Source organism: Myripristis murdjan, chromosome 5 (genome assembly GCF_902150065.1).
Source record: "Myripristis murdjan chromosome 5, fMyrMur1.1, whole genome shotgun sequence".
Lineage (NCBI taxonomy): Eukaryota > Metazoa > Chordata > Actinopteri > Holocentriformes > Holocentridae > Myripristis > Myripristis murdjan.
The window spans coordinates 30,560,676-30,573,402 of NC_043984.1; the positions used below are offsets into that span (position 1 = coordinate 30,560,676).

General features: G+C 39.8%; 1 protein-coding gene across 2 annotated transcripts; it reads right to left on the reverse strand.

Annotated features, from left to right (window-relative positions):
* Nucleotides 1-1,143: 1,143 nt before the first annotated feature.
* barx1 (BARX homeobox 1) lies at nt 1,144-5,092 on the reverse strand. 2 transcript variants are annotated; one of them, XM_030052110.1, is made up of 5 exons: nt 4,589-5,092; nt 3,108-3,173; nt 2,674-2,965; nt 2,123-2,207; nt 1,144-1,679 (listed from the first exon to the last, which is right to left on the reverse strand). In XM_030052110.1, exons 1-5 carry the CDS (start codon nt 4,788-4,790, stop codon nt 1,512-1,514), a joined length of 813 nt encoding a protein of 270 aa, XP_029907970.1. In that variant the 5' UTR covers nt 4,791-5,092; the 3' UTR covers nt 1,144-1,511. The 2 variants fall into 2 exon arrangements, with proteins under 2 accessions (XP_029907970.1, XP_029907971.1); XM_030052111.1 differs by lacking the exon at nt 3,108-3,173.
* Between the last annotated feature and the right edge of the window lie 7,635 nt (nt 5,093-12,727).

The following is a 12,727-nucleotide window of genomic DNA, read 5'->3' on the forward strand; positions in this document are numbered from 1 at the left end:
CTTAAAGAATTATAGAAATTCATAATAAATTTTCTAAATCTCCCAGAAAATATCTTGTAGCCAAAATGGATTTTAAAATACAGAAAATCTCATATTGTAATAAGAAATACAAATACCATTAATTGCTTGAAACGTCACTATTGAGGACCACAGACACACTGGAAGTCCCTACAGGATTATTATAGAAATATAATAGCGTAGTACTTCTTCGTATTCACACACCAAGCCACATAGTCAACCATACCAATCTGAATATATAAGCCAAAGTAGATAGTGTGGACATGAGGCCATGTAATCACAGTGATAACACATTTTCTTTAAGAGGCATTTAAGATTCAAAGCATCAGTTCTCCTGTTAAAACCCAAAGCCAAATAATAATGTCACACTTATAATAATGTGGGAGATATAAGAGGTTAATTTTAAGTGACTAATGCAGTGTGTTTCACTGATTTTAGGTGACATCAGCCTGTTATATTTTAAGGTAAAGACCTCTCTTACGCTCCTCAATGCTACTCAACACTCCCTAACATTTCAGCCAAGAAGCAAATGTTCATCTGGGAGCACTGTCTTCTTTATACTGCTTTAAAATCACATCCACAGCTCCACAAGAGAGGCATGGTTCCTGCGGAATGAAATAATAATGAAATTTAAAAACTATTCACATTCTGTGTGTTTTGCCTTGGACCACACAGGGAACTGATTTTCTTGATTATACATAAGTGAGGGCAAATTTTCAGAAAATACATTTGGCTTGGACTCTATCTCTCCTTCTCTCTCTCTCTCTCTCTCTTTATGTGTGTCAAGCATGTTCATTTGAGAGTGCTCTACTTGCCATATGGCTGCATGCCTCCCAAAATATATCAGGATTTATTAGACATTTTCTGACGATGATGCTACATAACCATATTAGGCCCTGCACCATGTGAACATGGCTGTGATAAGCCTGTAATCTATCATCATCATCATCATCAAAAAAAAAGAAAGAAAAATAAAATCATATTCACCAGGAAGATAGACATACGATAGATCAAAAGCCCTGCACAGGCCTATTCCCTTTACAATAAAAAAGGAACAGTATTAGTGAAAATATATTTAATAATTAAACAAAACATAGTTACACAAAGGAAATGCAAACTGGAGGAGTGAAAGTGGGCCCTTAAAATATGCAATGAAAGGGTAGACCTACTGCGAAGGTTTGTGTTCCCTCCTCAAACAGCGGGCAAGTTCATCGTGAGGGAATGCATGGTATAGGGCTACTGAGAAAAACACATGGGTCTTGAAAGATGACAGGCTGTACAGTGGAGGCCTTGCAGGGCCTGTGAGTCCTTGGTATGCAATAGGAAACAGGAGGCTGCGAAGGAAGTTCCGCCTTCAGGACGATCACTGCTTATCTTCTCCATGCCAGAATGCCAGAATTTTGGATTTCGGCCCTATCCGAACAACGCACACTGAGCATCCCAGACGCCACGCACACAAGTCAAGTTCAGAGTCAAAATGTACGGCGGGCAGGTCATTCCTCCTGATTGTTGTCCGAGTGGGAGCTCAAACCCTCGGACTGACGGTCGAGGTCACCGGCAGATCTCTCTTGTTCAGACAGCTGCTCGCAAGTGGGTATGGAGTTCTTCTTCGGGCGGCCTTTTGGTTTAGTTGGAGACTCCAGGCCTCCTCCCTGTAACACCTGCAGGTGGACAGAAAAATCAGGTTTAAGAAAAGTCCCACAGGCCTGCAGGCGGTAAACTGGGTGATAATCAGCCACTTGCATTTTCAGAAATCATACATTCATGCTGTTTTGGGGGAAAAAACACCGATCCTTACATTACATACACCATTTTAGTACTACCTTCTACTACACTGCTTTATACAATGAATTTCATGTGATATCTCCAACTACATCCCTGCAAATAGATATAATGTGGTCCTAATGCAAAGGTCAAGGTCAGCTCTAAGTCTGTTTTGATGCAATTCCTTGCTAATGCATTGCACTGAGATTCATTTCCTGCAAGGCCTACTACGACTAACATTTCTATCATGTAAATATATACTTATACATAAACATTTCCCAAACATCATTAGGACAACCACCACCACCACCATCATCATCATGTGGAAATAAACACTTACAATTTTCTTCCATTTCATCCTTCTATTCTGGTACCACGTTTTCACTTGCAGCTGACTGAGGCCCAAAGACTCAGCTAGATCTATTCTGCAGGGGGAGGAAAATAAAAAAAACAAAATTTTCAGCCTTTTTTTTAAAAAAACATTTTGTTAAATCATAACAGACAGTTGTGGGTTTTTTTTCCTTATTCCCTGGTTTACAGCAAATGCATCTATTCGCCAAAATGTCAGTAAATGTCTGCAAAAAGAGTGTAACAGTGACTTATGACCAATATTATTATTTTGACAGTGTGTTAAAGTATAGAGGGGAATTTGGTCTTGAAATCTTGTCTAATGCAATTAAAAGTTATGGCTTGAATGATACTATTAGAAAAACAACAACTACTACTAATGCCACTAATATATTAATGATTATAACAATGGTAGCCTATAGTAATAATTTTGGATAATTTGCTTGACCTTTGCTCTCCATTATAGGCTTATAATGGCTTATAAAAACTACATAATTATATTTTGGATTAACACATTGTAGCCCATGTGGAGCAGAAACCTACCTATCCGGCGTGGAGAGATACTTCTGCTTCTCAAATCGTTTCTCCAGGCCCATTAGCTGCAGCTCAGTGAACACCGTGCGGCTCCGTCTGCCCTTCTTGGTCTTGCTCCCTCCGTCGACGCCGTGCTCCAGTTTCCCCCGGAGGTGGAGGTCCAGCGGCAGGTGATGAGACGCTGCGCCGACCTGCAGGCCCGGAGCCCCGGACAGCAGCGGAGAGCCGAGCGGGGAGCCCAGCGAGCAGGACAGCGGGGACATGGGGAACTTCAGGAGGTTCGCCTGGTCCGCCTTCAGGACTGAGGAGCAAAACCGCATATTATCACTCACTGATTTTTTTTTTTTTTTTTTTAAATAAATGAAGCTCATATTATGGGTTATTTTTTAAATTGAATTTAGGTTAATTGAATAGGCTATTCTAAAAAGAGATAAAAGCCTAACATGGAGACGCTGTGATGTGCAGAAGGCTGTAGAGACCTGGGAAGCTCCAGCTCTCCTTGAACGGATCTAAAGCAAAATGACAAAATATTTTTATTTTTTTATTTCTGTTACACTCAGTAGATGTTAGACCACGGAGGCTACGAATAAGGGTGAATGCTGATGAGAGGTGTCACTCGACCCATTTACAATGATAGAAAGTAGGCTGGGTGCGTAAAGTTACATCAGGCAAATGAAGTCCTCTCAGATAAGGGTCAATGAGGTCAAATGTTATTAAATGGAGGCCCACACTCTTAACATCTCCTTGGGGGTTCTTGATATTAACAAGTATGGGATTTTAGCCAATCAGTAACATCCATAAATGTCTTCATAACAAATATGACAGTCCTGTTCGTGGTACAAAAGGTTTTATAATACAATAACAACAATAACAATGACGAGGCCTGGCAGGCTAAACAAGACGGGCAGGTTGGAACAAGATCATTTTATACTAACGCCTGACTGTTGTAAATATTTTAATATGCTTCGATAATTATGTCAGGTAGCCTAATCCTTTCCAATTATGTTTAATTATGTTATGAATTATGTTACCTACTTTGCCCCATAACATGGGATAGGGCCTAACCTGGGCCGCTTTATATAGAAATTGGGCGAGAAAAAAAATCTCATTAACACTGTATTAAATTATTCCTGTGATGAGACAGTCCACATTTTAACTTAAGTGTTTTTTCTAGCTTTGTTAATCCGAAAACTATGATGCGAGTTTTTGCACAATTCTCACAATGTTCGATTGGTTTCAGGGAAGACTTTACCCCAGAAAATAATTATATTTGACAGGATTAGGACATTTTAATTATCTCTCATCAACCTAATCAATAATTTAATCTGAAGAACACCTTGGGAACACTGGCGCGCCTAAACCAGACAGATTGCCATACAAATCTACCCAGAAAATATCTCACATTTATTTAAAAATTGTATTGAGCCTTAAAGTTCATTTTTTTAAACAAGAGGACTCCGCCAATGGGACGAGGTAATTCCACTTGTTTCCAGTACAAACCAACTTATTCCAAGAGTTTCCTTGGATTATGAGAGACATGTTCTTGGTACTGGAGGTGCGATCTGTCGCTCTGCCTTATTTCAAGGCATTACTTCTATACACTTCTGGTTTATTTCAGGATCGTAAAAAGTGCTAAAAAAATCTTCAACCTGCATGTGGACCAAGTGGAAATGTCTCACTTCAATTGGCAGACTTTTTTTCGCCCATGAGGGAAAATGACCTCGGACGCAATAGAAGAAGGATTTCTATTTTTGTAGATTTAAGTTCAAAATGCTCTTTTGTGCATGCATGCGTATAAATAACATTAACCTGCAACCGTGAATCTACTGAGATCCTACAAATTCCACAGCATGTGTTCACTTATGCCGACCTGTTGCTCATAACTTCCCATCGCCAGTTTTTGAGAGAAATCAGCGCCGCTTACCCAGGTGGCTGTGGAAAGGCCGGGCCGACAGGAGAGCTTGTACCCCGAATTTGAGGAGCTCTCCGGTCGGGGCAGACACCTTGTGCTCCGGGTGGTCGGTCAGGATCTCCTCTATCATGAAACTCCTGTACCGATGAGATCTGTGGTCGGGATGAGCCTCGGGAGGATAGTAATGCGCTCCCATGTCCAAGGGATGCTGCATTATCTGATTTCTGCTCACTGTAAAAGACACCAAGCGCTTATACAGATTGCCGCTCTCTCAGTGGCCCAAGTCGGCACTCATATTCCCTGTGCCTCTAGCAGTGCTGCAAAGAAGAACTATCCTCTGGTACTGGATCAAAAATAAATAAATACAAGTCCAGGTAAGTCTTGAATGCTCCGTCTGTGTGTCCTCGTCGGGTTTTGCGCTTGACAGGAGCCCAGATTTAGTTAAATGTGGAGATCAAACGTGGAGCCAAGTGTAAACGTTTGACCGAGAAGTCCACAGCCCAGCCTTGTTCATGCCCAGTGTCTGTGAGTGGTGGAGCTCTGAGCTATTTGTCAGTCGCTGAGCGCGTCACCTTGGCAGTGAATTGAGGAATAAGCTTTGGGTTTTATGAGTCTCCCCGTGTAGCTCCACCTCTTCTCAGGGTTTGTCTACTCGCTTCCCTTCCCAGACACAAAGTTTCATGCAAAGTTGCATTCCTCCTGCATGGATTTGCATGCAAAGTGGAAGGAAAGCAGGGGGACGTTTAAAATTCCCTGCTGGTGATACTGCAAGGGAGTGCAACCACGAGTCTCAGATCACCTCGGTGATGCTGATGAGTTGTTGCAATGCAAAACAGCGAGGGGTGAGAAGAGGCTAAAAATGAAACCTGATATTCTTTTAATTTTTCTCCTTAAGGTCATCAGCAAAGATTTGAAGCTTCACTGCTTCGCTGAATTTTTGTGTGATAACACCTATAGGCCACAGCACAGCCTCAGTCCTGCAAAACATGTAGGATTTCTCATTTAACATAAATACATATTTTCTTAAAAAAAAAAAAAAAAAGAAGAAGAAGAAACAAACATTATTCCACGCATTAGGAGGCGCAAAGCAACCTATTTTCTTCTTCTTCTTCTTCTTAATATTATTATTATTATTGTTGTTGTTGTTGAGGGAGGGAGCCTGAATGCAACAAAATGTAGGCCCACAGATTTGCGCGCTACTGCATAATGCTCAAATGACTGAATGAAAAAGGGGAAATGACATAAAGACTGATGGCTGTTTTGTAACATCCGAATAACATACCTAGGCGTAACACTTTTGATGATGTAGTTAATGCAAACAAAAAATGTCTGTAAGCCATTACAAAACCAAGCAAACATGTTCCACTGAAAACTGTGTGGCCTTTAGGGGAAATGCATCATGCTGGAGGTCACAGGACCAGGAGCACTTCTGCGGTTTTTCCCTTTTAGCTTATTTGGCCACGTCCTTGTGAAATATCTACCACAGCATATTTTCAGCATGTCGCAGGGGCTAATTGTGAAATCAACAATGGGGCAGAGATGTTAAATCTTTTTTTTTTTTTTTTTTTTTTTTACATTTTCTCTTTCTTTCCAACGAAGGGTTAAGAGAAGATTGTAAAAAAGGGATGTGACATGCACCAGCTGTCATGATGCCACCTTTAACCTGCTGAGCAACAGCACTCTTAAAGCTTTTATTTAATCATAAAAAATCATTTCTTACAATCCCAGATGAGCCCTGGATAAGTTACGAATTACACATCCATCTGAAAAAACAAAATCCAAGCTGATAAGAGCTGTATAAAGTATCAGCAACAACTAAATAGAGTATTTGTCCTTACAGGCTGTCAATAGCTTTAAGTCTTTCAAAGAGTTCAGGCTTTCCTTTGCAATTTCATGGCATGTCAGCTTGATTTGGTCATCAGCTGATGAGCATATGATGATAATGCCAAGTACAATATTGTTAAATAGTAGCATGTGTTGGCTGATTCAGGGACGGGAGCCAGAATCGTAAAAAAGTCAAAAAGCCCTTGAGGTTTTATGGGAGCGTATTTCCCCCCCATAAAAGGTTTTGAGAAAATTCTTTTAAATACTCCTACTATTATGACTTTGACTTATTACATTAACACAGCATGAAGGCCCTGGCTTTTAATCTCCAGGAACGCAATAAAAAACAAATTTGTTTTGGTTGCTTGAGCTGTTGACAAAACTGAGAATGTTAAATAATCTCAAGTGTTAAATGTGTTTTGAATCTGTAAAAGACATGCTCATGTATGCAAAACCACGATTCCTGTAAATAATAAGCAATTCAGATTCAGATGAAAGCTTAAATGGCAACTGAAGCTGTAAAACTAATTTGCCTGCAAACTTTCAGAGAATCTCTGTGCACCAGAAGTTAATGCAGTCCACTGAGAGAAAAAAAAATACAAAGGAACAGATTACAATGTTCAATGAAGCTCTTTCAATATCCACATGAGGCCTCTGTAGTCATGGATGAAAGATGAAATCAGTCCAGTGAATTGTTATCAGCTGCCAGTCACATTCTGTCCACTACTTTTTATTTTTTTTCTAGAAAGGACATCCCTTCTAATAATAAACTGCAAATGCAAAGGTAGAGGGAGGTGGCAGCTGTTGCCAGAGGTTTGCAGGCCTCAGTAGCTACTAAATTGGTGTTTCCTCTCCAACTGAGTTAAATGACATTGCTGGACCATATCTGCCTCTGCTGGTGACGCCTGAGACTGCAGGTAGGGTAATCATTCAAAACAGTGGTTCTCAACCCTTTTGGTGTCAAGGACCCCCAAATTAATACACATCAGGGTGCATCCTGTATTTGACAAGATGTTAAGGGATGTCTCAGGGATCCCCATCTGATAAGATTTGGTTATTCCACAAGTGTCTGTACTGTAGATTGGTAGATTAACAGTGAACAGTGTGAAGCCTTTACACATTCTTTCACTGGGATCACTTCTAGTCAGTGAAATAGTAGTGAAATTAAAACATTGCCCATTTTTGGGAACACCCTGGAACTCCCTTAAGGACCCCTGGGGGTCCCCGAAACCCAGATTGAGAAGCACTCCTTTACTATTACCAGATGATGCTAAATTGTCTCTGCCACTGCAATGCAATTGAAAGGAATATGCAAAGTTTAGGGTTAGGGTGATCAAAAATCAAAAAGTAATGTAGAAACCATGCAATTCTTGAAGCGCCTGCAAAGGATGAAATGCACCCCTATCTGCACTGCCAAGCAAATAGTGTTGGTGCACCTTTATTATTTGCACATATTTAAATTAGGTCATATGTATACATGTGGCACAACATTGGTCACTTTCTATGCAAATGAGCCTCACTGCAAAAACAGTACAATTCACAAAGACTGACACTAATATGCACATCCAGCTAAAATTAAATTATTAGCCTCATCAGACAGATGGTGGTAATTGAATTAAGGACATTTATGAGGGGTGTGATATCCAAACATCCTAGTGATCATAGCAGCAGTGATTGTGGCCTGACAAAGGCATCATCATGCCACATGTACTTGAGAGCGGATATTTTGAAGAAGAATGTCACTTTTTGGTTTAACTGAGACCAAAATTATTTACATATCGAAGTCAACATGTCAAACAATTCTTGTTATATTTGATGACATTGAGCCTACTACCCAAAGATGCCCCTCAGTAAGTCTCTGTATTTCACACTATCAAATATATTCTACGACGCAACAGTATTTTAATCAACAACCACCAGGCTGCACCAGAGGACTGAAAATAAAGATAATGCACACTGAACATGGTCTTTTTTATGCTCAGGATCTTTTATGTGCAGCTTAGGTAGACATATGTTGGTGGTAGTGCTGTCAGGGTTAGGGTTAGGCAGAGTTAGGTTTAGGAAAGGGGTCAGCAGACTGAGCAGTTGTCATCATATAGATCTGCAAGACAGCCTTTTCTTGCAATGTAAATTACATCTTAACATACACATACACATCATAATTGCACAAAGCAAACTGTACCTCCACTTGGTATTCACATATTTCTCCATATGGTATTTGGATATGATGAACAATGGAGGATCTAGAGGGTGGCATGGGATGGCAGGCACCACCCCTAAAAAAGTTCTCACTTTTACCACGTGTCGGTGTCACATGGGTAGATTTAGGCAAAAAAAAAAAAAAAAAAAAATAAGGTTAGGGAAAGGTCAGGTTTAGACACCAAAACCTGAAACTGGACACACATGGTCACACACAAATAGTCTTGCGTGAAAAAACCTATCTTGCTTCACTCACTACCTTCCTGCTGGAAGGTCCTGTCCTGTGCCTTATAAGCCCATCAACCACCCCAACCACCTCTCTAAACCCACTTTCTCACTCTTTATACTCCGTAACCACCCTCTGCATCTCACACTGATGCCACATTGTGCCATTGGCTTCTAATGGGTGCCTTAGGTTTCAGTATCACACACCAAAGTGTGCCACTGATGCCGGAATCAGACGCACAAAGGTGTGACAAAGCGTTAGTGTTTGGCATCCTGAGAATGAGAACAGGATGGTGGAAACCTGTGAAAAATTCAGGAGGGATGAGACTATGTGGTGCTGCACTTTTTCTTTGTTTCAGTCATCAGTGGCCTTGGTTGGGTTCTCTCTATATAGACTGTGCATGAACAGATACATTGTGCCATTAGAATGGAAACAAACATGAACTGATACATTTGTATACACACACACAATGGATCAGCTCATTCAAAGCCTATACAGTGAGAAGGTCCAGCTAAGACAGTAAAAAAAAAAAAAAACACACAATACCGTCCTTTGGACATTGAGGGCAGTGCTGAGCACTTGCTAAACAGACTAGAGTATATGGCAGTCAATCAATGCTAAAAAATGATCACCACATTTGCTATGATTTTTTAGCATTTGGCCTTGGCTTGACCACCATATAGTCTACTTTATTTAGCAAGTGCTCAGAGCTGCCCCCAGTGTCCAAAAGACTGTACTGCACTCTTTTTTCCCCTCTCTGCACTCTTTGTCTCTCTCAAATTTTATCCACAGGTTGTCACACCTCATGCTGTGTTCAGCTGACGTCAGACATCAGGGTTTTGGTATTGTAAATTTCACACCAGCAACAACATGTTTTTTTTTGTTTGTTTTTTGTTTTGCCCAAAACTGAGGTGGTAGCTGAGGTGGCAAGGCATTTTTTAGGGTGCCAGCTGCCAGCCCAAGCCACCCCCTTGATCCACCACTGAGTAAACCTCAGAAAGTTTCTTAGACATGACAGATCTAACCCTCTGATGGTCTGTTGTAAATAATGGAAACTCTGGCTCTTAGCTTGCATTGTAGGGGTTTCACTGAACTTGAGAACCTTTTGTGTTGTATTTTTTTTGTCTTCACACAGTTGTTTTCCATTGTTTTCTGTTTGTATCCATTTTGCATGAGTGAAAGTAGTTTTTGCAGCCTCTGACATTTCATCCAGGGTGTATTTAGGCAGCTGAATAAACTGCTTGTGGGCTATATTTACAAAAGCAGCTTCCAGATTCTCTTTTGTTGGGGTGTTTGTTGCACCCATGTAATCCAACAGGTCAAACAGCGCCTCATGTTCCTCACCAAGAAGATCCTCTTGCAAGGCCCTGGCACCAGATCTCTCTCTTGTTGACCGCTGTACAGGAGCAGTGTCTCAAATAGCAAATCAGATGACACTGACTGTTGGCCAAACACTCGTGTTAATGTGAAACCTGGAACAAGATGATAAAGGAAGTTGGCTTTTTCCAGAAAATCCTTGATCAGAATTTGGCCAACTTATCTCCATTGTTCCTCTCTCCATTTTAGAGAGAGTTCAATAATGACATTTGATTTGATATCTTGCCCTTGAGCTGCACAGTCCAAAAAATCTGTCCAAAATGCAGAGTAGACATGTCTGGAAACACCATCTGGATCTGCACCCATATCTACGAGTCTGTCATCTGTGAAACTGAATTTCAAAGGGAACAGTGTGTGAGCAATGCTGGATCTTTGAACTGTGTTATCGTTTCATCCAAAAGTTTTGTCCTGTGAGAGTTTTATGGCAACATGCACAGTTTTAGCATTTGCTGAAAATTACCATTTGTGAAGAAGCCATAGGGGATGCACTGAGATTTGAAGTAGACTCTATAGTGCTCTGCTTAGCAGTCAGAGGACGGTGGGACATTATTTGCACTGTCAGCTGGTTCATTTGTCTCCATTTGTTTGTCTGCTGTATTGATATTCTTTGTAGATTCAAGTTCTCCAGAGCCCTTTGTGCATAAATACATCAGATTGTGCTCCAACTGATGTCTTCATCTAATAAAATGTCTTCCTGATAACTCAAAATATCATGACTGAAGTCTTCCCATCTTCCTGTTTTGGACTGTTATCTTTAGTTACTTCAAAATAAATGAACTGAGTTGTAACCTCTGTTTCCTCCCAATATTTGCCATGGCCTACAAGCTGGTCATGACTATATAAAATGTGATTTTTCTTTGAGGTCTTTGGTAAATCAGTTGTCCGTCTTCGCCTGCTATTTTTCTTGCATCCTGACTCAGCCTTCCAAGTCTTTTTCTCTGCCATTTTGTTGTTCTTTACATTTTTACACATTGTTTTTAGCTGAAAGTGGTTCCTCCATGTCAGAATCTTGTAACTTTTTTTTTTTTTTTTTTTTTTTTTTTTATCAATGCCCATCTTTTCTTCTGAGTTGTTTTTTTTTTTTTTTTTTTTTTTTTGTATGTTTTGTACCTTTTCATTGGAGGTCAGCACAAAATTTTCTCACTGCACACCTGTCATCATATATATGAAGGTAGGTAGACAGGCTGTTGTTATGCATGCATTCTATTACTGTGTGATCAATCTGCAAACATGATTGGAATAACATTAGACAAATAAAAATGCCACTTTTAGACCAAACTCACATAATTTACTAATAATTACATGGATTGTATAATAGCCATTCTTGTAAACTGAGTGTCAGTGCTGCTGGTAGGGCTGGAGGGCAAGTCGGGGCGGTCCAGCACTGTGCAGGAGTATTCCAGTGTGATTCCAGTAGCATCCCAGTAGGACCCCCGAGGTCCTTACAGTATTTCAACCATAAGCATTCAGAAACACCTTTACTGAATTATGCAGTGTTTCAATAATGAGGCCTGAATATACAGAATGTGGGCTATAGAGAATGTAGAATCTTATTATGATTCATACTATGCTATCTGCACACCAAATAAACATGTATGGTGTTACTATTTATTTTCAACTCCCTGTTTTAATTTCAAATAAACCCCATTAAAGCCCCGTTAAAAACATGTGAGCAAATACTGCTGCAAAATAGGGGACGGGGAAGGAAAAAGTAAGAATGAATGAGTGAATGATCACTTCATGAATTTAAATAATGCAATAAGGTTACATTATATTTAATATGTATTGATTCAGATTTGTAGCAGAGATGTGGCACTAAAGGCAGAATTTCACAGTGAGGTGCAGGTTATACAAGGATACTAGGAAGTTTATTGGACATTATACAACAGGTTGTATAATGAAATTAAAATGTGGTTCCCTTTTGACTGATTAATTGATTGTATAAAAAATAAAATTATTAAACATGGAGGAGTGCAGATGGTGCATTTAGTAGTCTCACAGCCTGAGGGAAGAAGCTGCTCTGTAGCCTAGTCTGGTGGTTATTTTCCATAAATAACACCATTGTTTAGTTAGGTAGGTAGGTAGGTAGGTAGATACTTTATTCATCCCGCAGGAAATTCACATTTTTTTCCTGCAGTATCCACAGATTACAGATTAAGTAAAAAAAAAAAAAATAGAAATAAAGAATAAGATCTAAGTATAACAGAATAAAATCTGAGTACAACAGAATAACCTAAGTACAACCCAGTGTGCAAAAAGCAATATGCAACCAAAAAAAAAAAAAAAACAGAAAAAAACGTGTGCATGGGTGTATAAAATGTGCATAGAGGTAGGTCAATGTGAAAATTTAGAAGAAATATACAGTATACACAAGTTAGTTAAAGTGATTTTACTCTGGATTGGCATTTCTCACTGTAAAATAAACACATACGTAAAGACAAAATAAATGCACCGACTGTTAACAGTAGCAGCATTTATCCAGATTGGATAACTGGCCTACAATCTTAACCTCGGGCTGCGGTCAC

Excerpts from the sequence above, each read along its gene's own strand:
- barx1 (XM_030052110.1), bottom strand. The coding sequence starts at position 4,790 with ATGCAGCATCCCTTGGACATGGGAGCGCATTACTATCCTCCCGAGGCT. Across the intron at positions 3,174-4,588 it reads GCCTTTCCACAGCCACCTGG|ATCCGTTCAAGGAGAGCTGG; the intron begins GTAAGCGGCGCT and ends ATTTTGCTTTAG. Across the intron at positions 2,966-3,107 it reads GCACATCACAGCGTCTCCAT|TCCTGAAGGCGGACCAGGCG; the intron begins GTTAGGCTTTTA and ends TTTGCTCCTCAG.